At 37.9% G+C, this 27202-nt stretch overlaps 5 protein-coding genes across 10 annotated transcripts; 1 reads left to right on the top strand and 4 right to left on the bottom strand.

The window, feature by feature from the left end:
- Nucleotides 1–3344: 3344 nt before the first annotated feature.
- LOC137736880 (photosynthetic NDH subunit of lumenal location 3, chloroplastic-like) lies at nt 3345–4740 on the top strand. The gene is made up of 3 exons (XM_068476188.1): nt 3345–3442; nt 4223–4473; nt 4589–4740. The coding sequence occupies exons 1-3, from the start codon at nt 3409–3411 to the stop codon at nt 4685–4687; spliced, it is 384 nt and encodes a 127-aa protein (XP_068332289.1). The 5' UTR covers nt 3345–3408; the 3' UTR covers nt 4688–4740.
- A 149-nt stretch (nt 4741–4889) lies between these two features.
- LOC137736879 (uncharacterized) lies at nt 4890–9011 on the bottom strand. Of its 5 annotated transcripts, none has more exons than XM_068476185.1 (9): nt 8513–9011; nt 7799–8359; nt 7158–7257; nt 6992–7048; nt 6544–6661; nt 6273–6355; nt 5732–5793; nt 5561–5654; nt 4890–5184 (listed from the first exon to the last, which is right to left on the bottom strand). In XM_068476185.1, the coding sequence occupies exons 2-8, from the start codon at nt 8116–8118 to the stop codon at nt 5561–5563; spliced, it is 834 nt and encodes a 277-aa protein (XP_068332286.1). In that variant the 5' UTR covers nt 8119–8359; nt 8513–9011; the 3' UTR covers nt 4890–5184. The 5 variants fall into 5 exon arrangements, with proteins under 5 accessions (XP_068332286.1, XP_068332284.1, XP_068332283.1 ...); XM_068476183.1 differs by having other exon boundaries at nt 4890–5181; nt 8484–9010; XM_068476182.1 differs by having other exon boundaries at nt 4890–5181; nt 8513–9010.
- Nucleotides 9012–10170: 1159 nt separating this feature from the next.
- On the bottom strand, nt 10171–14210 carry LOC137738343 (uncharacterized). Its single transcript, XM_068477981.1, has 5 exons — nt 13830–14210; nt 11450–11548; nt 11238–11334; nt 10931–11066; nt 10171–10800 (listed from the first exon to the last, which is right to left on the bottom strand). The coding sequence occupies exons 1-5, from the start codon at nt 13848–13850 to the stop codon at nt 10740–10742; spliced, it is 414 nt and encodes a 137-aa protein (XP_068334082.1). The 5' UTR covers nt 13851–14210; the 3' UTR covers nt 10171–10739.
- A 4344-nt stretch (nt 14211–18554) lies between these two features.
- LOC137738226 (inactive leucine-rich repeat receptor-like serine/threonine-protein kinase At1g60630) lies at nt 18555–22619 on the bottom strand. The gene is made up of 2 exons (XM_068477859.1): nt 21158–22619; nt 18555–19449 (listed from the first exon to the last, which is right to left on the bottom strand). Exons 1-2 carry the CDS (start codon nt 22476–22478, stop codon nt 18791–18793), a joined length of 1980 nt encoding a protein of 659 aa, XP_068333960.1. The 5' UTR covers nt 22479–22619; the 3' UTR covers nt 18555–18790.
- Nucleotides 22620–24143: 1524 nt separating this feature from the next.
- On the bottom strand, nt 24144–26913 carry LOC137738321 (chromosome segregation in meiosis protein 3-like). Of its 2 annotated transcripts, XM_068477960.1 has the most exons (6): nt 26524–26913; nt 26102–26224; nt 25917–26016; nt 25281–25396; nt 24948–25170; nt 24144–24428 (listed from the first exon to the last, which is right to left on the bottom strand). In XM_068477960.1, exons 1-5 carry the CDS (start codon nt 26842–26844, stop codon nt 24949–24951), a joined length of 882 nt encoding a protein of 293 aa, XP_068334061.1. In that variant the 5' UTR covers nt 26845–26913; the 3' UTR covers nt 24144–24428; nt 24948. The 2 variants fall into 2 exon arrangements, with proteins under 2 accessions (XP_068334061.1, XP_068334060.1); XM_068477959.1 differs by lacking the exon at nt 24144–24428 and having other exon boundaries at nt 24625–25170; nt 26524–26912.
- Between the last annotated feature and the right edge of the window lie 289 nt (nt 26914–27202).

Raw genomic sequence — 27202 nt, 5'->3', positions numbered from 1 at the left:
TTTCGAAGTTAATTTGAAACTTTGAATAATCATTTTATAAAAATAATGATTAAGAAAAAAGAAAACCACATGTTAAGGTGGGGCCCCAAAATCCTAAGCAAATTAAGCAATTAGGTCATCAAGGGAAGGGAGGGAGACACGGTGCCGCCCATATGACTCGATCCCTCCCTGAAGGCTCGACAATATGATGTAACAATCTATCGATGTGTAATGTGTTGCTGGTGCTGGTGCTGGTGCTGGTGCTGGTGCCGCCCAAAAGGCAGAGAGGCATACACAGAACAGCGGCATGTCTTGTTCAGTCCACAACTCTCTGATCACAACAAACACAACCAACTTAATTTTGTTCGTTTGGCAGGCAGTAGGCCTGTGAATCGACTCGATTAAAAAACGAATCAAAGCTTGAGCATTGATATATTTGGTTCACAAAAGGTCGTGGGAAGAAGCTTGTATTCTTTTACGAAGAAACCTCAAAATGGGTTTGGGTTCTGCTTAAATAGTTGGATTTAGTTCGTGAAAGTAACAAGTTAAGACTAATTAAGCTTGATTTAGAACGAACGTACCAAACTAGAGTATTGATATGTTTGGTTTATAAAATTCGTGATAGACTTATATTTATCACGAGACAGCTCGAACTAAGTTTGAATTTGGAGTTTTAATTAGTACGAAAATGAGTTCTTCATACTGTCATACAACTGGCTCGTAAACTAAATTATAATAACGCCGGGGACCAATTGGGCAGCTAAGTTTCTTGGGTCTACTTTTATTCATCAAATGCTCAAACAAAGAGATTTATGGATTTTTAAACAGTTAAATAAATAAATTCTTTAACTAAAACCTTAAAAAACTTGAATGCAAATATGAATATACAATCCACGTGCAGGCTTTGGTCGGATTCGTATGTTGTTTACGATAATCTCATAAAACGTCTTGGTTTTTGGAAGAATATGCTTTTGGCATTTTTTCCAAGAGATTTGGTTGTTACTTGTTAGTCAAGGCAAAAGAGACATAACAATTTATAAACATTCATCTCATATATTATTCTCCTTAAATATGCACGGAAAAAATAAGCCATTCAAATTTAAAAGTTGATCTTCTATCTATTTGGACAAAAAAAACATTACTTTCTTGGTACGGAAAGTGCTTTGTCCGAGAATTAGCACTTGATTCCAAAAGCAACAATATATATGGAAATTACCAAAAATACATTTGTGGTATTTGGTTGGATGCGTATAGTTTTCTTTGTCACTTTGATTCGGAACCTAATGCTCAACAAATTGTGATTAGACGATTTCATTTTCTTATCAAAGAGCGGTTTGAAAGTGTTTTTATAACGCTCCATTATTACAAATTATAAAACTGTTTTCAAATACCTTATAATGTTTTAGACCTCGCTGTTATATTTTGTACTTATTTTTTTAGTTTTCAGCTTAAATATTCTACTAAATATACATTTGTTGCTCAATAAATCGTAGATCCGGCTTCCAAATGCCATATAAAGTTTTATTTGTACATAAATCATCATTTAATCTATTTATTTTATAAATCAAATGGGACCCCTATTCTACTAAAACTAAGAATGCCAAATTCTATTAGTTTATATTATTTTTTGTTTTTCAACTGGGACCCTCTATTAATTTATAATGTTTTTTTTTCAACTTTAAAAATGAATAAAAAAAATTAGTTTCTAAACCTAATTAATGTTAGGATCACATCCACAGATCTTGCAACATTTTCCTTCAATCCCATGCAAAATATTTCCTAAAACTAAATTTTTTTTTTATTTTTTCCACAAAAACTGTGACTTATGAACCACGTTTTCTAACCGATTTTGAGAATTTTTACGGGATTCATTGTAAGCCAAATTTCGAATCCTTCTCATTGCACCGCATGTTACCTAAAATTAATTTTAGGACATTCTAAATATTTTCAACACCTTCAATCTCTTTGAGGGCTCCGCTATTAGTTTATATTATTTTTTCTATTCTTCAACTTTGAAAATCAAAAAAACATGTTTCGGAATTTAATAAATGGTCGGATCACATCTAAAGGTCTTGCAACATTTTCCTTAACTCCAACACAAAATATTTCCTAAAACTAAAAATTTCAATTTTTCCACAACAACTGTGAGCAAGTCTCGTTTTCAAATCAATTTTTGAGAATTACTTTTATTTTTTTCAAATTTAAAAATTAATAAAAATAGAACCGGAACCTAAGAAATCATAGGATCTCATTCGAAGGTCTTGCAAATTTTTCTCAACCCCAACGCAAAATATTTTCTAAAACTAAAAAAATTTTGATTTAAAGTAAAAATTTAAAAAAAATTATTATTAATACTACAGAAAACTAATTATACACTTCTCATAAAAATTATTTTTCTTCTAAATATGAATGGAGCCAGTAACAATTCCAAAGCTTTTATGAGCATAGACTCTTGGTTGAGAATAATTCTCAAATAGGGCCCAAACAAAATTTGATGGAGTAGTTCGGGCTTCAAGTTTAGGCCTAATAACAACCGGACCAGTTGTGCTTCGATTTTTGCAAGCCCCAACTTCTTTTACCATTTTACCGCGGATGCTAGTTTGGCTTGGTTTTAGGATGTTCGTGGCCATTGGTAGGGTACAATTCTCAACTAGCTTTATTTGAGCATCGATGAGGTAGGTTAGTCACCAGTTGCCCACTTAAAAAAAAATAAAAAGAAAAAAAAATATTAACGGCTGTCACTCTCTATTCTAAAGCTATATTTGAATTCTTGCTAGCCTAAAATTTATTTGATTATGTTGATCGTACGCTATCACATGTTGAAAGCGGCTTTAAATTTTTCGGCAACAACAACATTACCAAAGAATCATTAAACTGTAGTGCTAGTACAATATTGAAGATGGATGTTGACGAATGCCTTCATATCAACATTGGACAACTTCATACATGTCCTTTCCAGAAGGGCAGCTTACTGTTAACCCAAAAAAAAAAAAGTTAAAATTGGACCTCAATTCTTAATTTTATTTAAGCCGCTAATCCAGCTCTTAAACCAAATTTACAAAAAAAAAAAAAATTGTGTCTAAAATTTGATCAGAAATAAAGAGTGATGCACCACTTTCAGAGCAAGAGAACTTGACGGGTTACCATTGATTTTAATTTTCCACTATTTTTTTTTTGTTAATTTCTAATCCCAAACTCTAATTAAAAAAAAATATATATATATATATATATATATATTTAATACAAAACCCACCACCATCGCAGTCCCCACCTTTATTTCTCTTTCTTAAAATATTTTTAGATGAATAATTTTGCACGATTAAAACAAACTTTTTAGTTGAAATTTCTTGCCTCAAAAAGTAGTTATTTAATTAATTTTATTTATGCTTTTCTCTCTGTTGAAGCAGCAGTGACTACAGGAGGCAACAGATGATATATCCTCGTTTTCCAGAACACCGTTCAGGTAACTCCGTCTAACTCCTCTCTCTCCCCTCTCCTTCTTCTCGCTTTCTTTTTTTTCCCTAATTTAATTTGTTCCATTTTTTATTTTAATTTTCCTTTATTATTAATTCTATTTTGCTTTGAATTTTGTATGTTTAATTCGTTATTTTTCCGGGTTTTGTGGCTCTAATTATGTGATGATATACGCTCCTCTGGGATGAGGGGTTGATTTTTATTTTGCATTTCCATACTATTGTTTCCCAACATTTTTTTTCCTTTGAAAATTTCCAAATTGCATGACGGAATTATATGAGAGCTTCCGAGTTCAAACTTACGAATTTCCAGCAGCTGGTTTAGCTCAAAGGTGCTTTTAATAAAAGGAATTAGAACTTTTATTATTCGATTAATAATAATACTTCTAGTATCTGATGGTGCTGAATATGGTTTTAGAATGGTAGTAAAAGAATCACATTCTGTATCAGAAAACTTTATGCCTTGACAAAAGTGCTTTTAGTACAAATGATCTTTTTTGTCACAGTCGCTCCATTTGGTTTGGGGAGTAACTTTCACAATCCCGTTTTCTCCTTATGCACTCCCGCCCATTGTTTATGTCCTTCGATTCTCTTTTGATTTATTCAATCTAAAGTTCGCGAACAAAATATGGGATCATTTCCCCTTTTGCTTTTCTTAAGCACAAAGGCTTCGACTTTCAGTTGAGGCTTATGCTTTTCTCATGAGGAAAACTTGCTCTTATTTATTCTAATTGGTTTTTTTGTTTCACGTCAAAATTTGTATGCTGTAGGGCATGGTAAAATGGTGGACATGCAATTAAAGGGAAGTGCTTGCAGGATTAAGAAGTGTGCTTTCGATTTACTGTCAATCGGGAACGATCTGACGAACGACGATCACTCGTGGGAGTTGATGGGAAGGGATCTCCGCCTCAAATCCACGTTCTTGTACTGTGATCTTAACCAGATGATCTCTCGTTCACCAAGGGACCAGAAGAGAGCTCTCACTGAACTTGCCAACAAACTGTTTTGCTCCATTGAAGAGGTGTAATTAACTTAACCACCCGTTTGCAACTGCGTTTAGACCTCCCTAAACGCATGCGAGGATTTTACTATGCGATTTAACTTTCTCACACGACAATATGTTATGTGTTTTCCAGTTGGATCATGCGGTGAAAATTCAAAGCCTGCCGTTGACCCAAGATCGATACAATGAGGTTGCTGTCATTTTACAGGAGGTGATGGCTCTCGCGTCTTAAAAATAATCCCGTCGATGGTTATAAACACTGATCTGTACATTATGGTGCACAAAAATTTCATGTCATCTGTAAATAAATAGCTCTATCCTCGAGTCAGATCTAGTTTTTTTTCGGTTTTAAATCCATTGCTCGCCATAAAATTCCAGCATAGAAATTCAGCAGGGTTCCTCATGAGCAAACCCACAAACCAAACCAGGGTACCAAGCAAAAGTAATGTGTTACAATTAGCAATTATAAATCGAAATTTACAAGAGTGAAAAATAAGTGCTGGAAGCTCCAACTGTATCTACATCGCTTATTTCCTGCACAAATGGAAGGGTACATAATTTTAGACACAACAAATGAAGCTAGCCATGGATGGAGCACTAAGATCAAATGCCAAATTGGAGCGGCTCTGAGTAGGCCTCGTCGGATATTTGCAACTCTGCTTCCCAACTAGTACGCCTTGCGCTCGGACAATGAGGCAGTCCATCATGATTCAGGACCTTGATTTGCTGCTTGAATTGGTCATTACAAATAGAAATCAACTCAATATGTCAAAAAAATTCGGGCATATTTATTCGTATTCAGCTCATAAGGCATGCAGCGATTAGACAAAAGAAAGGTGCACAGAAAATCAAACTCTGTTGAAAAAAAGAGACGACAATTCTTAGTAAAGAAATGCAGAACTGACAGCTAGTACTTTCATCAAATGCATATTAGATTACAGGCTGAAATAGTCTAGAATTAATAGTTACGAAAGGCATAAACAAAGAGTACACAATCATCCAGCTATACAACAATTTGGAAAACACTTTCCACCCTCTCCCGCCTTCACAAGTGCCCGGGTCACGCTAATTCACCAAGAATATGAGTCATTTCACATGAACATACCTAAGTTGCGTTACGCAAGATACCATTATCAAGATCCTCATCAATGGGTGGCAGTGGCGGCATTCGGCTCATTATGCCAGGCATACCTCTCATGCTGCAAAAAATGAAATAGCATTGTCAAAGTTTACCAAATCTCATTATTTGTAATATACGTTGAAACTATGCACGTACTTGTTAAGGATGGCATTTAAATTGTTCCTCGTGCGGTAGAAGAGGTCAATGTTTTCCTGCAACTGTTTATGAAAGAAACAAACTTTTAAGCAAGAGATAAAAAGCACATGCTTCTAATGTTAATGATATTATATGCTCATCCGAAATGCAGATAAAATTTATGCCGGTAAATTCAAACTCAGAAAAGAGAGATGCTTGGGGTAGGCAGTGCTGTCGTTTAGCGATAATATATAGTGGATTTGGATTATACCATGTCTACAACAAACAAGGTCAAGCTTATCATAAATGAGTAAATATATGTAGAAAATTATTTCATTCATCAATATATGCTGATCAATTGGAAAAATAAAATTCCAGAAGAAGACCATCACGCAGTACTGCTGCTGCCACAACGCATCAGTTGCATAAAGTAACATAACAAGAACAGGCATCCCTTTTTTACTTTTTGACAGATGACTTCAACTGTTAGCGTGTGGAACAATATGGCATGCAAATTAGATGTGTAATAATCAACATAACTATGATGGCAGGAGGCACTGACCTTGTATGACGAAATATTAGATGTAATTTGACTGAAAGCTTGAGCATTTTGCTCCAATAGATGCTTGAATGTGCCACTTAATCCTGATAGCAACCAAAGAACAAATACGTCAATGAAACTACCAAATGAAATATATTAAGTAGTATATGTGCACAACTTCAAGAAGGGAACGTGTAACAATATAGCAAGAAAGGAAAAAAATGAAATGCACACGGTAAAATTTTTGAAGGAAATGGACATAAGTAACAATATACAAGCCAGTATCTCGAACCTTCATACTGCAAACGCTCATTCTGGTCCATATGGTGCACCGAATGAGAATATGCAGCCATGTCCAGTGGTGCAGCTGAATGTATGTTTGTCTTTGAAGACGACTCCACGAGTTTATCCTGAAGAAGCATGATCTTTAGAATACTGGTTCTTCAATCAACATTAGATCCTAAAGACATTCATTGGTTCAATTAATTAAAACAAAAATCCCATTAATTGTGTTACATCTTAGGACACCAAAAGTCACCGATACATCATGGGATCTCAAATTTTCATGTCCAACAATGATTACAGTGGGAATATATAGTAATGTTTAAACTCAGGGGAAGGAGTCAACACATTATTATTATTTCCAGTAAGTCTTGAACTGAAAAAATCTTCATGATAAAAAATGAGAAGTTCGAGCCAAAACCAATGTCAGACAGTTCATACAAATTTCACAAACATACCTTCCTAATGTTCCCCTTCTTTCCCATACTATGTTCTTCAGGTTTCCTACGCTTTCTCTGCAAAACATTTCAAAAGTAGTTCTAACTCAACCGAAAAATCTAAGGATCAAATCTAAAGTAATGAACAAAAGTAAAAATACATCATTAGGAAAAGTAAAGAGCTTACAGTCATCCACCTACACCTCAAAGCAACATCACGCACAGTTTTATCACGTATCATTGCCGCGATCTTTATGTATTTCATAATACTTGGTTCATCAGCATATCTACAACCAGAAAATAAATGGCATAAATATGATAAACTTCCAAACACACATAATAGGACAGCAACTAGGCAACATAAAGTAAAATGAAAGAAAATAGATTCACATCATAGCGAGAAGATATGTGAAACAACAAGGCTATTTAGAGCATAACCATACCAATTCAAGTTTTCTACTGCAGGAATGCGAAAAGCTGATAATAATGGCAATGCGTGATGGACCCCAAAATATTTAAAGCACAACAGGAGGCCATAGACATAAAGTAATGGCTTAAGAAGCTAATGGTTAAGAAGTTGATTGTTTAAGTCCAAGGAAACATATGTTATGGTTATATTAGACGGACCAAAAGATTTGCAGTTTGTTACAGTTAGACATATTGCAAACATCAGAAGCTTCATCACAACATTCAGTGAATCGTAACTAGAGGTAGTTTAGCAACATGAATATCAAATTAATAGGCAAGTATACATAACTGTGGCACTTAAACACAGAAGTACATGAACGAAAACGAATTTAACAAGAGATAAGGTTCCGAATGACCTACTTGATAAGGCCCTCCGTCAAGTTGTACTGTTCCTCCACAGACCACTCGACAGCCAAGCCTGTGTCATGCTTGAGCCCGGGGACCGAATCGAGAAGCAGAGAACCTGATGAATTCCCAGCCTGACTAATTACAGGATTGTTGTTAACTATGCCTGAAATCGACGAAAGCATCATGCCCCCGTCCGTAGCAAAGTAATTCCCCATCGGAATCATCTCCGAGCTGCTGTGTATGGCCCCGGACTGAAACGATATAGCGTGTCGGTTCAAACCGTAGCCAAAAGCTTCGTCGCGGAGATATCCTGTGTTCGACTCCATCGCCATTTCCTCACAACTTGTACGATGAAATCCCAGTCCTAGTCGGGGAGCACACAAATCAGCTACGCAATCCAAATCAACGCACTATATTTCTGAAGGAATTGAAATTCCATATCGCGTAAAGCCAACGCTTTCCTTCTTGTTACCAAAAACTCTGTTTTGGGGCTGCTCAATTATCAAAACCCTAGATTCCACGGCTCAACGACGATTGCAGCAAGCCCAATCAAGCTGCAACAAGCCGCCATAACTGGTGACAAAAAACCTCAAATTTCAGCAAAAAATAGCAACTTTAACCTGCAAACGCGATACCTAAATCCCCAAAAATTCGAACAAAATCCCCAAAAATGCAAAACCCCTCAAATTTTGACTACCTCGAAAGCTCGAGAAGCAAGAGAAATACCCACAAGAAGAAGAAGAAGCTGAGCAGTCAATAGTAACAGAAACCCGGAAAAATTGTTGAAAGCACTTGCATCCGTCGTGTAGCTCACAAATGGCAGATAATGGAAAGCAGTGAGAGAGAGAGCACCAAGTGGGTACGTGTGGTGCTTAGAGAGAGAAAAGCTTGACAGGGGCCTTACCTTTTTGGGGTTCAACTTTCCGACGGAGCCCTAATTGGCCCTCCCTTCCTTTCCATTCATTTTTTATTTATTTTCCTTTTTTTAGATTTCTTTTCCGGGCAGTAGTAGCACCACTAGCAGTGATCTCTCTGTCTTTCTCTCTCTGCTGCTCTGCTACTTTCCCTTTTTTATTTTCTTTTTTCCAAAAGCTTTTTTGGGATTATTTAATTTAATCTTCTGGTTCGTTCGTTTGTTTTCTCTTTTACCTAGCAAGACAGACAGAGAGATAGCTCGGGGGCCTGGCGCTCGGCCAATGTGGAAGCTAAGAAGAACGGGGGCAACAAAAAGTTGAAGGCTTTAATTGTTTTTTTTTTTTTTTTTTTAATTTTTTTTATTGTAATGTTGGATAAATTAATTTCTAGTTGCAGATCTTGGAATTCAGCAACAGTGCGAATCCCCATAAGCATTTGATGCCAATTATTGTGGACTCTCCACCTTTCCTTTCCACTTTTTTCTCATTAACTTTTTTCTTTTAATTGGTTTTTAATTCTCTTGCCGCAATACAGTTCGAACTCAAGATTAATCTAACTCAGAACTACGCAGACGTGGACTTAGTTATATTGATCAGTAATAGTGTACTCTCTGTGTATATTTGAGTTCGTATCTCCTCGTGTGTTTTAGTTTAGTTTAGATAAGAATAGCGTTTTCAGAAACATAATCAAAACTATTTTTCCTTCTTAAGAGACCGAGAAGACTCAACAAGTTGTTTATTTAATCTATGGAATGAAAACCTCGGAAATCCAACACACTTAATCCTCACAATTTTATGCACGATCTCAATTTAATTAATTGTAGTTTTTTTTTTTTTTTTTTTTTTTTTTGTGAAAAAGAGCATTTAATTAATTGTAGTTGTTAATTCATCAATCTATTTTTTTATTCCCTAATAATTCAACCATTGAATGCAAATAATAAACGGTTTGTTTTCACTTCCTATCCCTAAGCAACTTACATAGAACTAATTTATTGTGATAGCAACTTATATAGAACTAATTTATTGTCAACATAACATCCCGTCCAATAATATTATGTATTAAAACTTATATATTGCAATACCGAAAATCACATAACAATAAACTCGTTCTATAAAGTCAATCTCTACAAATCCAACCAAAACACCCAGAATGTTTTTAAAACGGGCCTAAGACCATTTTCATAATAATTAAAAAAATTAAAAAAAAAAACAAGATCCAAAGCTCTTGTTAAGGAATCTGGACCGGCCCACTAAAAATGTAAAAGGCCAATGTACTGTCAACTAATAATTTTGCGGGAATATGTAGTGAAAATTGAAAAACAAAATTGAGCTAAAGCCTCAATGAAAATTGAACACAAGACGTAACGTGCATAAGCAAATATTTAGTAGTTACTTTCTGAATTTAAATTCCTCATCCCCTCAAATTTGTGCAGCCCATTCCTATAACTATAATGCACGTCAACATGCAACGATAATAATCTATATTTCTCAAGACGTAACTAAGCATTCGGTACAAAACTGAATGTCGATAGTACAACGATTATTTCGGAGAGGTGCCTAAAAGCCTGCTATTTGATGCTTAATTTGAAGTGGTGTAAAAACACCCTAATCAACTACATGCACGTTAACCTTGAGTTAAAAAAAATAAAATAAAAAAAACCACGGGGGTAAGTCCCTGGTGGATTTTTGATGCATAGAACAGGGTTGCTTTGGAAGCAAGAAGCAGCACAAAAAATTAACCGGACGAGACGGTAACTCAATCAAGTAGCTGCGCTGACACCAACTGACAGAGTTGGTGCAGCTGAAAACGCTGGATCATTTAACAATTATATGTATTTGATCTCAACTGGCAGAGTGAGAAGAGAAGAGAGATCAACCGTTAGACAAAGACTGAGACTGCAGCATGGAGGATTCATGAATGGAGTAGTTATCCCCAGCAGCACAGCTACCAAGCAAATTAAAATCGGAGAGAGTGAATACGCTTTGATTTGATCATGTGCCCGTCTATGCTACGCTAGCCCCATTCCATCCATGGTCTGTCAAACTGTTCTATTGATAGCCAGTGTGAAGTATATGAGGATTAATGTACCCATACTGGACCTGATCAAGAAGAAGAAGCCAACAATCACTTCACGTAAATCTCTTCGCTCGTATTTGTTACCAGAGTAGTACATATAAAAAGACATGGTAGAGGATTCATATTTATTGAAGAAAGAAATCGAGGGCTTACACAGTTGCAAATATAAAAAGGATCTTCCGAGGGTTGATGGCCATAAACCGATTAGTGCCTGTAAGCGCAGTTGAGCTTGACCCAATAGATTTTGCGGTGATCAATGACTGCTTCAACGGCTCCGACTGAGAGTTCACTATCAAGGATAACATAGATAAAGTTCAAATTGCAATCTATGCCAAGGTGATCGATGATGTTGAATGTTGACACCAACCCATTAGAGTAAAAGATGACATTAACTTTTCAGTAAGATTGCAAACTACCCTTTGAAACTTCATAGAAAGCTAGCTAGATGACTATATTATACCTTTCACTAGAAGTTTCTTTGGTGGCTCATCCGTGTCCTCCTCGTCAGTAGTAATCAATCTCTCTGCTCGATAAGACCATTTTCTTGAGAGTGCTCTCTACAGTAAAAAAAAATAGTGTAATAGAAAAGCATGAGAAAGTTTGCTGATTAATTTGTGTGCATGCCATGTGAGGAGTACTTTCAAGATTGACAACAACGACACTGCTACTTACTGTCATTTTGGGGCTTCCGGAGCTTCTATCTGAGAGTTGTGTAAGGCTCTCAATATCCAACACGACGGTATGAGTTCTATCTGAAGCAGTTGTATCAGTCTGTCGTTGAATTGAATAAATAATATCAGTGCATTAATGGATGCATAAATAATCTGTCGATGAGATATAATCAGTGACCTACGTACAATGCATCGATACAAATTTTATCGACAACTTTTAACAACAGACATTCACAATCCCATACAAGGTCCAATAGTCTACGGACACTGCTCGAATTTGGGCAGGAATAACAGGATGCAGATCAATAACATGGAGCTCGAAAACTTGTTTACTTCGAGCATGATTGATAATGCATCTGCAGATAAGTTAATACCAATTGCTTAAAAGATTTTTATCATTTATATATCTAGACGGTAATTTCATCTTTTCTTTTGTTGTTGACTGACAGTTGCTAGAAAGATGTGGCATTTGGCCACCAAGGAAGGATTACAAGTACCTGAGAAACAACAGACAAACACTAAAGCAGTGAGCTAGGCAATGTCAGAAGAGTAACATTATTGGGGTATTATTTATATTTTCTTTATTAAATATGACACCTATGTAGTACGTAGCCAGTTCCAAATAAACTTGCCCTGATTTTTATTTTATTTGTTGAACAAACATATTATTTATACTAAAAGGGATGGGGTGGGGCTTAGCTTCACTATAGACTAGCAATAATGTAGTTCAAACTCGCTTTTGATGAGAATCGAACTAAGACCTCTCACTTACAAATGAATAAGAATATCACTAGATCGTAGTACTAAGTGGCAAACTTAAACAAGTTGATAAAAGAAAACAAATTATTAGGACTAAATACAGAGCCAAATGAAATTGGATGAATACAAATTTCCTACTCCTAATTTTTATCTAATTCTTGGACCACTCCCATGGTCTCCCATGTGATGTGACGAACCCGAGGCAAGAAAAACTATACAAAAATTACTCATGCTAATTAAGCTTAATTAATAATCTTTTGAATTAATAAAACTAATAGGCAATCATGGAACCACATGCACCTAAAAATCCCAAAAATTACTTATAATAATGGGGTATATTTTTACGATGGCAGACAACCTACTGCGTTTCTGATATGCCTGTTTAGTTGTTTGCTCGTATTAAGTGAAAATGTATATGATACTCCAAGGCAAAAGCAAAATTAAATAGTTTGTTAATGGCTCGTTTAGAAGTATATTTAAACTAACTGAAAGTGTTTTTAGAGAAAATATTTTTGAGTTTCAAAAACACTTCAGTGATTCTCCATGATTAACTTGCATTTTTACTGAAGATTGGTTTCCAAAACATCTTCACCAAAAATAATTGTAGTTATTTTAAGTCACTTTCACAAGAGTCCCATTTAAAAAGCATAAATGTTCATGCATATACCAAGAACTATTGAGTCCGTGAGTTGAATGAAGCTTGTCAGTTAGCATGGTGGAAGTTGATGACTTGTGGCTTCAATAATTGCTATCAACCTTTATATAAAATATATATATATATGTGTGTATATGTATATGTATATTTACAATTTGTTTTTATATTTACAATTTGTTAGATAGCTGTACTTACCAATATTCTGCAGAGTTCTTCATTGCATGAACCAGGAAGGTGATTAATTACAGATTAGATGCTAATAACAAATTTTAATTACAAACATTTGAGATACTCTTTGCTAGTCAGCGCAGTTTGGTTTTTTAAGTTTTAAGAAATTCAAATTTCCAATAACGTAGACATCCAAGAGCTACAGAGTTGATGTACAGCAGCAAATGCACAAAAAGACAACATATAACGTGTCACTTCAGTACCATTAATGTCATGTTGCAATAAGGTTATTTTCTGATATATCATGTAACACTGTTGCTTGATTTGGATGTCAGTATTCATTTATAAGTTAAAAGAAATACGACTTCACCGCATCTGAAAATGCATTCAGAAGTGAAAGTGAAACTGGAATTTATGGATGGTTAACCGGTTTTTAAATCGAATTAGTAATTAGTAATTAGAATGAACAAGTTCGATTACGACAAATATTGGAGTCCAACAAGAAGAGAGAACATAAAAACTAGAAAATTACAAAAAGAATTAAAACATGGAGATTATCAGTTCATCTTAATTGTATCTGTAATTTGAATAAAATCGATATATAAATGAAAACAATTTGGAAATTAAGGCAGAGGAAAATTTCAACATTATATCTGTAAACCGAGACTTAAGTCATAGAACAATAAGCTCCACGTACGAACGTAAACACCGAGTCATAACAAATTTCCAGTTTTAAATGAATTTTTTTTGAAGGAAAGTGTATAATTGGAAAGAGTAGAAGAATCGAGAAGAAGAGTACCTGTGCGGTCTGCTCCTCCATCTCAAAATCTCTCTCGATTGAATTCTCGGAGAAATTAATCAGAGCGGCCCAGAGAGATCGTCGTCGTCCTCCTCCTCGATCAATATTCCTCAATGTATCAATGTTTGCCTCTAACTTAGAACAACTTATCAACAGAGCAGCTGATCGCCGATCGCCGTCGGAAAGCGCTCTCTCTCCTCCGTCTCTCTGTGTTTCTCTTCTGAGACTGAAATTTGTAGACGTACTGCCTCCTTCTCACTGGCTGACTGGGCGTAGTAGGTGGAACGGAGAGAAAATTAGCTAGGATTTGTATCGCCAGATCGCCCTCGGTTTCTCTCTCTCTCTCCAAACATCAACTCATGCACATTGGCATATTTTAATGATGCGACGATATATATGCTATTGCACTTTGTTTAATCTTTTTTCTCTCATAATTTTGATACGTGCATACTTTTATGCCTACCTTTCCGGTGGAGATTTAGGTTAAGCCGCGCAATAAATACAAAATTATTGTGTAGAATATATTAAGAGAAGTATTATTAACATTTCAAAATTTTCATTTTATATTCCTCACAAGTGTATTTTTCTTTCTAAATATAGAAATTTTAGAATGTAGAATAAGATTTTTGAAGCACCAATAACAATTTCCTACATTAAATCGTAATATTAATGACTCCTCTCTTTAATTTATTTATTGTCCGAGTCATATTTGTTTTATATTTTGCCACTCTAAAACATAAGAAACCTATCGATCCAAGTGCTGTTTCAGTCAATTAATCTAAGGAAAATGTTAAGAAGACTCTCTTTAACGTCAATTCTCGTGCTAATATTATAAAAAAGTATGTTAAGAATGACTCTCACATTAATGAGAGGAAATACCATTCATGTGCTTATAAGTAGTTAGGCTACTCCTTATAATGCTAATTGATTTCATGGTGAAATCTCAATTTTCTTCAGTGTCAAAGAGTCCATAAATAATCATATTTTAAAAGTGTCTTCTTCATATTTTTCTTAATGTATAATATATTTTCAGTTATTGTATATAATTCTGATTTGGTAGTACTTCCCAATCCATCGCGCACTTATTCTGTTCATTATTTTATGTGAAATCGGGAATCACCTCATGCATTATTGAATTTTTTTATTTTAAATGAGACCCGTTAGCAGTTTTGTCATAGGCATTTCAATCTCTCTCTTATCATCATCGTGTGACTCACTAGTGCTAAAAAACATTGCTTATATTTTATGTCTATTTCTAGCAAGTGGACTACCGCATAACATAATTTAGTTACATAATGTAGCATATATGCAGTGGAACATGAATGTACGTGCGCCACTCCGCTATTAAGTTTGAATGCTTTCACCGATTTCTGCTCAGTTTGGCAAACAATCGTTATTTGAAGAAATGACCTAATTGAAACTGATGGGATTTTTAGCACGAATTATAATTGATAACTCAGTATGATAAATCTGAAGTCTTATGTTTCTCCAATTTAATTATGAAATATATTTTTTTTTATCAACGTAGAACTTTGAATGGTTATATTTATTAAATAATTTCTTGAAACAAATTTTTTATTTATTAAAATACTAGTAAAAAAAGGGTATCACTATTAAACTAATCAAAAGTAAATTTAACTCCTAACCACAAACACTTCAAGTTCAGTCAGCACATAACATTTCGATTGAAAAGATATTTATGTCAAATATGACAGTAACATCCTCATCTAAAATTTAACATATGCTTTAGAGATACAATAAACATTTTGATTAAAACTTTCAATTAAAATAGATAAATTCAGTTGTTTATAGTGACTATTTTGGAAAAGAAAACTGAAAAGTTTGTAATTTTTCTTCAACAATTTGTGGCTATTAAGTACTGGTTTGATACTGAGGTGCTTTTATAAAAAGTGGGTATCAAAAAAAGCTGAGCTAAAAAAAGTGTTTGGTAAACACTTAAAAACAACTTATTTTCACAGTTTTTGGTTAAAAAAACTGAAAACGTGAAGCAGCAAAAATGAATTTATTCTCACAGCACAGCATAAGCGAATTTTTTTTTTTCAAATTACAACAATACCAAATCAGCCCTAAATAATTTGAAAAAAGGGTAAATTACATTTTTATACCTCAAGTTTGGGGCCTATTTCAATTCTTTACAACATCTTTTTCACTTTCATACCTTAAGTACTATTTTATTTCAAAATAATACCTCCATTACATTTTTCATCCATTGATCCGTGCTGACGTGGCTGCCACTGTCACATCCCCGCCCGGGGCGGATTACTTCCCGGGCCGACTCCACCACCGTAGCACGATATTGTCCGCTTTGGGCTTACCATTCCCTCACGGTTTTGTTTTTGGGAACTCACGAACAATTTCCTAGTGGGTCACCCATCATGGGATTGCTCTAGCCCCCTTCTCGCTTAACTTCGGAGTTCCTACGGAACCCGAAGCCAGTGAGCTCCCAAAATGCCTCGTGCTAGGTAGGGATGGGAATATACATTTAAGGATCACTCTCATGGGCGATGTGGGATGTCACAATCCACCCCCCTTAGGGGTCCGACGTCCTCGTCGGCACACACGCGACCAGGGTTAGGCTCTGATACCAAATTGTCACATCCCTGCCCGGGGCGGATCATTTCCCAGGCCCGCTCCACCACCGTAGCACGATATTGTCCGCTTTGGGCTTACCATTCCCTCACGGTTTTGTTTTTAGGAACTCACGAGCAACTTCCCAGTGGGTCACCCATCATGGGATTGCTCTAACCTCCTTCTCGCTTAACTTCAAAGTTCCTACGGAACCCAAAGCCAGTGAGCTCCCAAAAGGCATCGTGCTAGATAGAGATGTGAATATACATTTAAGGATCACTTCCTGAGCGATGTGGGAAGTCACAGCCACATATATACCACGTGGTTGCCAAATGTCTGCCACGTGGCATTTTTAAATTTGTTTATTTTTTAATAAACCTAAACCTTTTAAATATTAAAAAAGGCATCGTGCTAGATAGAGATGTGAATATACATTTAAGGATCACTCCCCTGGCGATGTGGGATGTCACAGCCACATATATACCACGTGGCTGCCAAATGTCTGCCACGTGGCATTTTTAAATTTGTTTATTTTTAATAAACCTAAACCTTCTAAATATTAAAAAAAAAAAACCTGAACCCCCTTCCCTTTCCTCTTCCCTGCAACCCTCTACCCAAACCCTAAATCCCATGTCTTCTCCGATCCACTCTTCCCTATTCGCCTCCCCGACCTACTACCCATCAGTCCAGCTGTTTTTGTCCCTCCTTCATTTCCTCGCTTTGGAAACTCTTCCTAGAGCTCTCTCTTAAACCCGTTTAAACCCCCACCTTCTCCCTCTGTGACCGTTCACCGCCATTCACCCCTAGTCACAATGTCGCAGTCCATACATCTCCTCACCACGTCCAACCTCGCCATCTCAAAGCACCACTCCTCCTTCCTCTCCAACTTTAATCGCCGATTGCCGGTCATCACCACCACCACCAAAACCACCGCCCCTTCTTTCCCAAAGCCCTCTATCAGAGCCTCCTCCTCTGATCCCGAGCCTTCCGTTCTCGTTACCGACGACACTTCCTCCTCGGGGCTCCAATCCCCTCCTTCACACTCTAACCATGCTTTCTCCAGCTCCATCGAGGTCGATGTCATCACCGAAGTTGAGCTTCGGGAGAACGGATTCTGTTCCACCAGGCGCACTAAGCTCGTATGCACCATCGACCCCGCCACCTTTAGATTTGACCAACTCAAATCTCTCGCCCGTTGGGGCATGAACGTAGCGCTAGGGTAGAGAAGACGAAGTGGGTCGGGGAGGTGAATAGAGAAGAGTGGATCGGAGAAGACATGGGCTTTAGGGTTTGGGTTGGGGGTTACAGGCAAGGAGAAAGGGAATGGGGTTCAGGTTTTTTTATTTTTTAATATTTAGAAGATTTAGGTTTATTAAAAAAAAATTTAAAAATTATTATTTTTGCCACGTGGCAGACATTTGGTAGCCATGTGGCATATATGTGGCAGCCACGTTAGTACTTAACGGATCAATGGATGAAAAATGTAACAGATGTATTATTTTGAAATAAAATAGTACTTAAAGTATGAAAGTGGACTGTTTTGAAGTTATTATAAGGAATTAAAATATATCACAAACATGAGATATGAAAATATAATTTATCCTTGAAAAAGACGGGTTACAAAAATAATGTGAACTCCTCCGAAACAAATTTTGGGAAGAATGCATTGGTAAGCACAACGAGGGGCGATTGGTTCAAATGTCAACAGCAGTCAATCCAATGGCTTTTGCCATGCACACGCGGCATACATGCAAACCAAAACAGCCTGCCCTTTTTTCACCCTTTTTTCCCCTTCTGCTTTTCTGTTGTCGCTTCAATTAATTTGTCTCCTCTTTAATTTTGTGCTACACAAATTGCATACGTCTTTGCTTTTGCCTAGTGCCTTAGTGGTACACCAATTAATGTGGTGATCTAGGGGGCCGAGCCCATGGCCCAAATAGAGGGCCCATTTTCAAAGCCTATCCCATTTGGCCCACCTACTTTATAGGCCCACATGGAAAAACAATAAAGATTCCAGATGTATACATCAGTTGGAGGTAATTTGGTAGGGACTGTCAATATGACCATGCATTAAATAACGCAATTTCACAAACAGGTAAATCTTCAATTTTCACTAAATAAATGTATCAACTCTCAATCTCATCAACCAATAACAAAACTCTGCTGACCTCTCACTGTGGCGATAAACGCATTTCATGTAAATTTTTCTTCAATATGCAAAAACAAGAAACAAGAATTAAATCACAGAACTTTTACACCAAGTGCGACACTTTACAATGCGTAGTACAAGAATCACGGTTCAACCCCGAAAGAATCAGAATACATGATTAAGTTTAATCCGCCACGTTAATTACTTTACCAATCATTCATGATCAAATGCTCAAGTGTTCTTCTCTTGGCAGGCTCTGAACGGTATCCGACCATCTCCCTGGCGAGTGATCACTGCTGTTGGAAGACACGTGACCCTCCGCCCTAGCATCCCTTATCATCCTTAGAACATCTCTCATCGCTGGTCGGTTATCCGGTGATAGCGCAACACAAGCCATTGCTATGTTAAGAAGTGCCTGCAGCTTCTCCTCTGATGCCTCATTCCCCGAGGCAGGGTCATCCCCTGACTCTGTCTCTTCTTCGCGCACCGAGCGGACCCACCTAGGGATGTCCGAACCATGTTCCTGGACAAGGTCTTGGAAGGGAGTCTTTCCGGTTAGGAGCTCCAGGAGGAGGACGCCAAAGCTGTACACATCGGCTGGTTGGGTGGATGGTTTTCTGATGTCGCGGCATTCTGGTGCTCTATAAAAGAGAGTGGTTGCGCTAGGTTCTTCGAGTGAATTCGGATCTCGGAATAACGTGAGACCATAATCCGTCAAGCAGGATTCAAAATCGGAACCTAACAAGACGTTTGAGGATTTCAAGTTTCCATGAGTTAAGCTGGGGTTCTGGTGGATATAAACAACACCACTCGCCAAGTCCTCAGCTATTTTAAGACATGACGTCCAGTGAAGCGGCTTCCCGCCTCCTGAAGTTCTTGAACCTGTAAAACAGTTGGAGTATTTCACCACTACAACTAGTCTAAAGAAGCATTCAAGAAAACTTGTTGAACAAGCGACAAAAACAAACTAAAAGCCAAGTATATAATGATATGAACTAGATTAGCGAAGGAACAACGCACACAGTTACATGACGAGAGAGATAGATAGAAAACGATATATCTCCAGCTACACGGTTGAATCTCTTAAAATAATGGTCAAATGTGCAACGTGCAGACACGATAACCAGAGAATTTGAGCCGGTGCGACATCACTAACATGCTGAGGTCATACTCAAAATTGAAAGGTTGATTAGCAGGCCAACTCCTTTCCAAAGATTGAAATTTATTATTGTATAATTGAGTTCAATTATTAATTACCGTCTGAAAGCCTAAAGGCAGGGAACAAAATTTTGACATAATCTTGTCTTTATTTACCTAGATCTCTTGGAGAATGATGAACTGATGCAGAAAGATTGACAATGACTCATGCCCCACTAAATCAACCTTTTTTTCTTCAGAATATTGGCCTCATGAAAAAGAGATAAATTCAAACTTAAATGCAGAAAAGTAGTCGACGAGCAAGATCATGCATTGATGATCACATAAAAGAGCAATCCCGAGTCAACAAGGCTCTCTTCTTTGTGAGGGTAGAGGGGGACATATATTGTACGCAGTCTTATCCTTACTTTAAAAAAAGATTGTTTTCAAGAATCAAACCAATGACCTTTTGGTCATAAAAGAGTAACCTTTCGGTTGATCATTCATTGATGATCACAGGAATGATGAAATCCTAGCTATGAGATCTAAGAAGACATTCCCAAATCAGGCTGCAGACTTGTGTGTGGGGTCCAACCCCAATTCAAGGAGTTGAATTTGAAGGGCTTGAATTTGTTTTAAAAACCCAGCCACTGCTCACGTTTCATAGAAATGGAAAGGGTTGAAATTTCCTCTACCAGAAACAACACACAAGCACCAAATTTTTTAGGTTCATGAATACGTCTTGTTTATAGGATGGCCAACATGGTTTCCAGCCCAGAAACCTGCATGGGGTGGACCCTACAGGCGCCTACGGATGCGGGTGACCCCACACCACTAATTCGTTAGATCATAGCGTCGGAAAGCATTCTCTCTGGATCCCTTCTACCTGAGTCTCCTGATCAATAAATCCGGACTTTTGAAATTTGATCTAACGGCTAAAAAACAAGAGGTTCCATTGAAAGTTATAATAACTTTAGCCGTTGGATAAAATTTCAAGGGTCTGAATTTGTTGGTCAGGAGGCTCAGATGACAAATCCAACATGACCCACCGTTAAATCAATAATCAATGACCTCTAAAAATCATTAGTTAGAAAGTTTACATCACTAAATATGTCTAGTTAGAAAGCTTGTATGACAATCATAGAGATGCTTACGTAGGGTTTTCCGAATAGGGCAACTTTACATGGAATAGGTCTTATATTTTATGAAAAGTGTTCAACGAATAAAATGGTTAGACAACTGTAATTTTTCTTGTAATTTAGTCACACCCAACTCCACGTTAAACACAAGCTACTTGGAAATTTTATGATGTTAACCAGAAGTTAATCTCAAACTTTGGTACGGAAAACTTTACAAGCTAAACACAACCATAGTGATTATTAAACGAAAGAAATAAATAAAAAAGCAGGTGAATAAGGGGAGTAGATGAGATGGGGGGACCGACAAGACATACCATGAATGAGTGAAAAGAGGCTGCCATTGGGGAAATAATCGTATACGAGCAGGCGTTCCTCCTTAGCCTGGAAGTAGGCCCTCAGTGGGACCAGGTGTGGGTGCCTCAGCTTCCCTAGCAAGTCCACGTGTCTCCTAAACTCGTCCATCCTCGGGTACATCGCGTCCTTCAACCGCTTCACCGTCACGATAAACCCGGACTCCATCACGGCCTTGTACGTACTTCCCATTGTGCCCCTCCCCAGCGTCTCCGCCGACGCCTTGAGCAAATCCTCCAGACGATAACCCATCTGCTGATCCCCTGCTCCGCAGAACACCAAACTCCCCAACCCCTCACCTTCCCACGAAAACCCACCATTATTAGCTCCCTTGCCACTGGGCCCCTCCCCTGATCCTCCTCCTCTGTCAGTTGCCAGCTCAGCACCCCCCACAACCCCGCCTTTGCTCCTCCTCGCCTCCCCGCCACCGCCGCGACTCCTCCGGCACACCATCCACAGCAGAACCGAGCAGATTACGACCACCGCGAACCCGCCCACGCTCCCTGCGATTATCTTAATCAGTTTCCCGCGCTTTGACTTTGACTTTGGACCCGGTTGACTGGTGGGACTGACCGACGGCGGAAACGCGATAATGCCCCCGCACGGTTTGTCAAGTTGCACCCCGCAGACATAGACGTTCCCCAAAAACGACGACGCATTGAACAGAATCAGAGTTGGGGTCACCGGAATTTCTCCGGATAGCTGGTTATTCGACACGTTGAACAACCGGAGGGAGGTCTGGTTGAGCGGTGGAATGGGACCGGTGAACTTGTTGTCCTGCAAGTACAGGACGTAGAGGCGGCGGAGCCTGAGCAGTGACATTGGGATTTCGCCGGAGATTTTGTTTCCAGCGAGGACGACGACTTTGAGGCGGTGGAGGTCGGAAATGGAAGAGGGGAAAACGCCGGAGAAGTTGTTGTCGTTTAGGAAGAGGGATTTGAGGTTGAGGAGGCCGGAGAGGTCGGGGATTTGGCCGGAGAGGGAGTTGCCCTTGAAGCTGAGGACTCGCAGCTGGTCGAGCCGGTTCAAGATCTTGTGATCCAGAACCCCCGTCAGGTTCGAATATTCCAGCACAAGCTTCGTGACTCTGCCTCGCAGGCAGTCCTTCACGCCTTCCCACTCGCACACATTGCTTCCCTGCCGCCATGGCAGCACGCTTTGAGGGTCGATTGTAGATTTCAGAGTTAACAGAGCCTCCGCATCTCCTGCTTCTGCCGAACCCAGAAAACCCCAGAACAGCAATGGCAGCAATAAGAAAAAGATTCGACCTTTTTGAGAAACCATTTTTAAAAATCTGCGGATTGGATCGATTTTTCAGACCGCCAACATCTCAAAAATGCAATCTTTGAACTTGTATTTTGCTGACTGAGAAAACCCAACTCGGAAATCAGAAATCAGAATCCGAAATGTGTGTATACATATGGAACCTTTTGAATCTCGAAAGCGAAAAGGTTTTGAACCTTTTGAGTTCACTTTCCTTTCTCAGTCTCTGCCTTTGACTCGATCGATCACTGTGCTGATGCTGCAACTGTACCATTGATTGATTCGACAGCTTGAAACAAAAAATAATGGCTTTCGCTTCAAAAAAAAAAAGCACTTCTAATTTACTCTACTCCCAGCTGCGGAGGAGGAGCATTTAAGGTGCAGAAAGCCCCATTGGCGAGCTCTGCGCACTGATCAATGGGCAGACACCAAAACTGTGGGGCTTGGGAACACGACATCGTTTCGCGGACATTTACTTGTAATCGTAATTTTATTACCGCCTAAGCTTCACGTGAAGGAAGCTCAGAACTCCACTCCTCTCTATGATTTGTATATTCTTAATCTGCAGGCACAATTGAACCCAATAATTATAACTAAATAAATAACATTTTCTAAATTTATGTTTGTTTTTACTTTCTCTTGGGCGGCTCAAAGGCTAAACTTTTTAACCGTAGAGTGGTGAAACCTCAAAACTCAAAAGGGAAAGGGATCCAAAATTTACTCACCCCCGAGTCTTCGATTTCATAATTTTCAACGGACTTGGCCTTCTTTGCCCTCCCAATTCCCACACTTTCTCATCTTTTCTTGTGCAATTACAGTTAAACCACGTTAATATTTTATATCATTATTATTTTTTATCTTATTATCTTTATAAAAAAAAATCAATATAAAATGTTAACGTGACTTAACATTAACCGCACAAAATAGAAAAAAATGAGAGTGTATGAGAACCGAAAGAGCAGAGAAGCCAGGTCCATTTTCAACAGCTAGCTACCCTCTCTGAAATTAACAAGCGTCCGAAAAACTCAGATAAAAAAATGATATTGAAGTTGTGAAAGGATTGAGTGAGTCGACCCAGATAAATGCTGAAACTTGAAAAGGAAAATTACACATAAAAAAATCTGAAAAAAATGACACATGTGAACTACCACTTGAATACTCAATGCTTGAAAAAAAAAAAAAAAACCTCTCGAGAACAATAATTTAACTGGGCAAGTAGGTGAAAGAATTGAAACCTTGAGACATTCTTTTGTCACCGATAAATCACATAGTAAGAATTAATGGGCGAATGATTTATCTTTTAAACGCCTAATAAGTATTTATTGAGCTAGTGATGCTATTAAAACTAGGTCTTAATTGCCTCCTCATAGTCCATGCTAGGGCAGAAGGGGTTGAACTTATGGACTACCAGACATCTTACTCCATCATTGCGAAGAACTTATCCATAAAAAGAGATATTTTTCCTTGTGATCGAAACATAAAAAGTACACTACGTGCTTTTATATAAATAGTGAAAAATTGTATTTTTTAAGTTATTAACATTTTAACACACATATCCCATAATTTATATAGTGACACTTGAAGTACTACCCTATGTTCCGGTTACACTGAAAAATCTCTCATAAAAAAGCTTACAAGGTATTTCAAACCAATAGATACATAAATTTTCCAAATGACTCTGATTATTTGTCTAATATGTCACGGTAAAAGAGCTAGGTAAGTCTCCTTCCTCATTACTCATGTACAATCATTGGTATTGTACACGTGACAAAAAGCTGGAACAAGTAATTGAGCTCACGTTATATATCCGGCCCAACAAGAAATGAAAAGAGAGGGTTGAGCTGATCACGTTATTTCACCGCCACTTGGTATTCGGCTCCAACAACTCATGCCAACTGTCTTTCAATCGATCAATACGGTGGTTGACGGTGGTCTTGGCCCGACGACACACCGGCATACGTTGCCGGAGATCTAGGAGGGCCCAAAAGATATCAAATCTCATGCACACAAGCAATCAGCAACTATTATCCAGCTTTTATTTGGGACAATTATAATAATACATTGGTGTGAAAAGACTAATATAAATTAATGGTTAGAAAATCAAAATCAAAGTCATATAAGGAAAAAGATTTATATGAAACGAGCTCTCGTTATTGTGTCGTCTTAATTTAATATCATGTGGCAAGCAGCGAATCTGTTTCAAATACTTTGCTATTATAAGAAAAAAGATTGAACACAAAGTAGACCATAACAGCGGCAGATGCACATTGGGACCAAGGTACCGAACAAGCCTTTATATTCCCTTAAGATGTTACAAACAAAACGCACATAACCATGAGTAAAAATATGAAGAACAACTTCGTCGTACAAAGAATATGAAGACAGAAAGTTCTGCCTTGATGCCTATAAGTTATAACCATGCGTGCAATTCCCATCTGTGACAAAACACCATGAAACAGAATTTAGAGCAAGAGAGACAAGAAACGGAACCTCAAGCCACCTGCAATTGGCGGCACCTAGCTGCAGCTTTCTCAAGTGCCTTCAATCTATTAGCTTCCATTCGCGCTTTCTGTTCATCTGTCATCTGATTTTCAGTGGATTCCCTAGCTTCATTGTTTTCGACTTGATTGGTTATTTCTTTCTGGAAACTATCTGCTGCAGATATACTAGCACTAGCGGCAACCATCTCACCATGGAACGTCTCAGACGGTTCCTACAATTAGCAAAGCAAAGGACATCAAGCTCTAGTAATTAACAAATGGAGCTTTAATCCGAACACCAAGAAAACTTCAAATAAACTAGATTGAACAAAATTGCACATACTTGAGTAGCTTTCTCATAGATTTCATGAAGCATCTCTTCCTGCATATCATCCACATCATGGTTCCCTGAAGACGAACCCCCCTGGTAATCACTTGGTCCCTCAGGGTTCAAGGTTTCTGCAGGAATATAACAAGATCAGAATTCAACATGGAAACATAAAAGACGATCGTTTTTCCAAATCAGCCATTTCAAATGCCACGATGAATAAGATTATTTCATAATGAACATAAGAACTCCCTACTTAATTATTAAAACAAAGTAACATAAAATCAATGCAAGTAGATTTCCACTTATCAATATTATTCTCACCCACTAAGCTCTGGTAGTCCGGTGCAGTGATGTTTCTCTCCTCAACATTACTCATAATCCACTCAGCAGCCAATCCTTTATCCTAACATCATATCCCTAATCGAGTTATAACCTAAACGTCTGAGGATTCTATTTTCAATCTTCTTATAGGTCTTCTGTTAATGATTTACAGTAATTGCAGCACTCGGTCCTTCCAATTAATACCAAATAACTCTGGCACTAGGCACTCAAGATTTTGTACAAATGATATAATGCCAGCAACTCTAAAAATGTATCTCATCACATGATAAATTAGAACAATTATACAAAAATGACGGAGCATAATACCCTGTTGATCATTCGGAATGCCTTCCTCGGCTGGTGGTTCGCGCAACTTTGTTGGGTCTCCTCCACTTGCAACTCTTTCTCTCAATTCCCTCAGCGTCATCTGCTCAAAAGTGCAGATTAAGAATTAAGCTTTGAGGGAGACTCCAAAGACATTCAAAATAAAAAAAGTGAGATATCATCAGTACCTTTACTCGTCTGGTAGCGGCAACTTGTTCGACCTTATGAACAAACTGATCAAATGAGTAATACGGGAGCAAACGCGAATGCCATTGTGTGTACAACCCAATTAGATTTCCCAAATCTCTAACCTGCAAAAATTGCCCAAAGAAAAAATGGCACTTTCACATTTTTCCTCAGTAGTATCACACTTTCGAGAAAATCGCTTCAAACCCAATAATTTAGAAGGGAAGAAGTGCAACATAGAAATTTCACAATTAAGAATCAATTAAAGCAACGCGTCTGTATAACTGAAGGGTTTTCTTCTCTAATCGAGCTTTAATTTATAATTATCGAGTTACTTTTTACCAATTTACTAAAAATATTAACAACTATTATGAATTTTCTTGCACAAAGGAAAAGAAACAAGAGCAAAAGTGAGATATCAGACCTCGTGTCCGCGGCCGCGGTACTTGAAGGCGCGAGGGAAGTGGCGGAGGACGTAGCCGAGGCCGTCATCTGAGAGAAGCAGCTCCGGAGTCAGCTTCGGCCGAGTCTTCGGAACCGACACCTTCTTAACCTTCCCTCCGATCCCAGTACCAGTACCGCTTTTGAAAGGATATGAAGAGGAATTGGGATTGGTGGGATTAGGGTTGGGATTGGGATCGGCGTTAGAATTGGGGGTAGGGCCGGAGGAGGAGGGGCAGTCACGTGACCAGTGACCTGGTCGGCCGCACTTGTAGCAGCCGGTTGCTGCTGGTGCCTTGTCCATTTTCTTCTTCGGATTTTGCTTTCTGAATCCGACGAGTGGATCGTGATGTTTTGGTATTTTATTTCATTTTCTGGATTTTTTTTTTCTTTTTTTTAGATTTCTTGGCGGGAAGAATTGGAGGGAATTAGAAAAGGCCATTTAATATATTTAAAATGGGCTCTGACTATGGAAGCTAAGGCCCAAAATTCTCTGAGAGATTATGTCCCACACTCCGAATTACTTCTTTTATATTCTTTTAATGTTTTAATATTTGTTTATCAAGTGTTACTTCTTTTCTCCAACGTCATCAAACGAATCCAGAACATTTCTTGTAGAATACGAACTGAAATTCGTCCTCAACCGTTGGATATCCATATAG

The sequence above is a fragment of the Pyrus communis genome, chromosome 6 (genome assembly GCF_963583255.1).
Source record: "Pyrus communis chromosome 6, drPyrComm1.1, whole genome shotgun sequence".
In the NCBI taxonomy this organism is placed as follows: Eukaryota; Viridiplantae; Streptophyta; class Magnoliopsida; order Rosales; family Rosaceae; genus Pyrus; species Pyrus communis.
The sequence above is the reverse complement of the archived record's forward strand: the minus strand, read 5'-3'. Positions and strand labels throughout refer to the sequence as shown.

Bases quoted from the DNA above. Each gene is read 5' to 3' on its own strand.
- LOC137738226 (XM_068477859.1), bottom strand. From the start codon at position 22,478: ATGGTTTCTCAAAAAGGTCGAATCTTTTTCTTATTGCTGCCATTGCTG. The intron at 19,450-21,157 runs GTATGTCTTGTC...ACTGTTTTACAG, and splicing joins CCTCTTTTCACTCATTCATG to GTTCAAGAACTTCAGGAGGC.
- LOC137738343 (XM_068477981.1), bottom strand. From the start codon at position 13,850: ATGGAGGAGCAGACCGCACAG. The intron at 11,067-11,237 runs GTATAATATAGT...TATCCTTGATAG, and splicing joins AAAGAAACTTCTAGTGAAAG to TGAACTCTCAGTCGGAGCCG. The intron at 10,801-10,930 runs GTAAGCCCTCGA...CTTCTTGATCAG, and splicing joins CTTTTTATATTTGCAACTGT to GTCCAGTATGGGTACATTAA.
- LOC137736880 (XM_068476188.1), top strand. From the start codon at position 3,409: ATGATATATCCTCGTTTTCCAGAACACCGTTCAG. The intron at 3,443-4,222 runs GTAACTCCGTCT...TGTATGCTGTAG, and splicing joins TTTTCCAGAACACCGTTCAG to GGCATGGTAAAATGGTGGAC. The intron at 4,474-4,588 runs GTGTAATTAACT...TGTGTTTTCCAG, and splicing joins TGTTTTGCTCCATTGAAGAG to TTGGATCATGCGGTGAAAAT.
- LOC137738321 (XM_068477960.1), bottom strand. From the start codon at position 26,844: ATGGACAAGGCACCAGCAGCAACCGGCTGCTACAAGTGCGGCCGACCA. The intron at 25,397-25,916 runs GTATTATGCTCC...ATATTCCTGCAG, and splicing joins CATTCCGAATGATCAACAGG to AAACCTTGAACCCTGAGGGA. The intron at 25,171-25,280 runs GTATGTGCAATT...TGCTAATTGTAG, and splicing joins TCTATGAGAAAGCTACTCAA to GAACCGTCTGAGACGTTCCA.
- LOC137736879 (XM_068476185.1), bottom strand. From the start codon at position 8,118: ATGGCGATGGAGTCGAACACAGGATATCTCCGCGACGAAGCTTTTGGC. The intron at 7,049-7,157 runs GTAAGCTCTTTA...AATGTTTTGCAG, and splicing joins TGAGGTGTAGGTGGATGACT to AGAAAGCGTAGGAAACCTGA. The intron at 6,356-6,543 runs GTTCGAGATACT...GGTTGCTATCAG, and splicing joins TGAGCGTTTGCAGTATGAAG to GATTAAGTGGCACATTCAAG.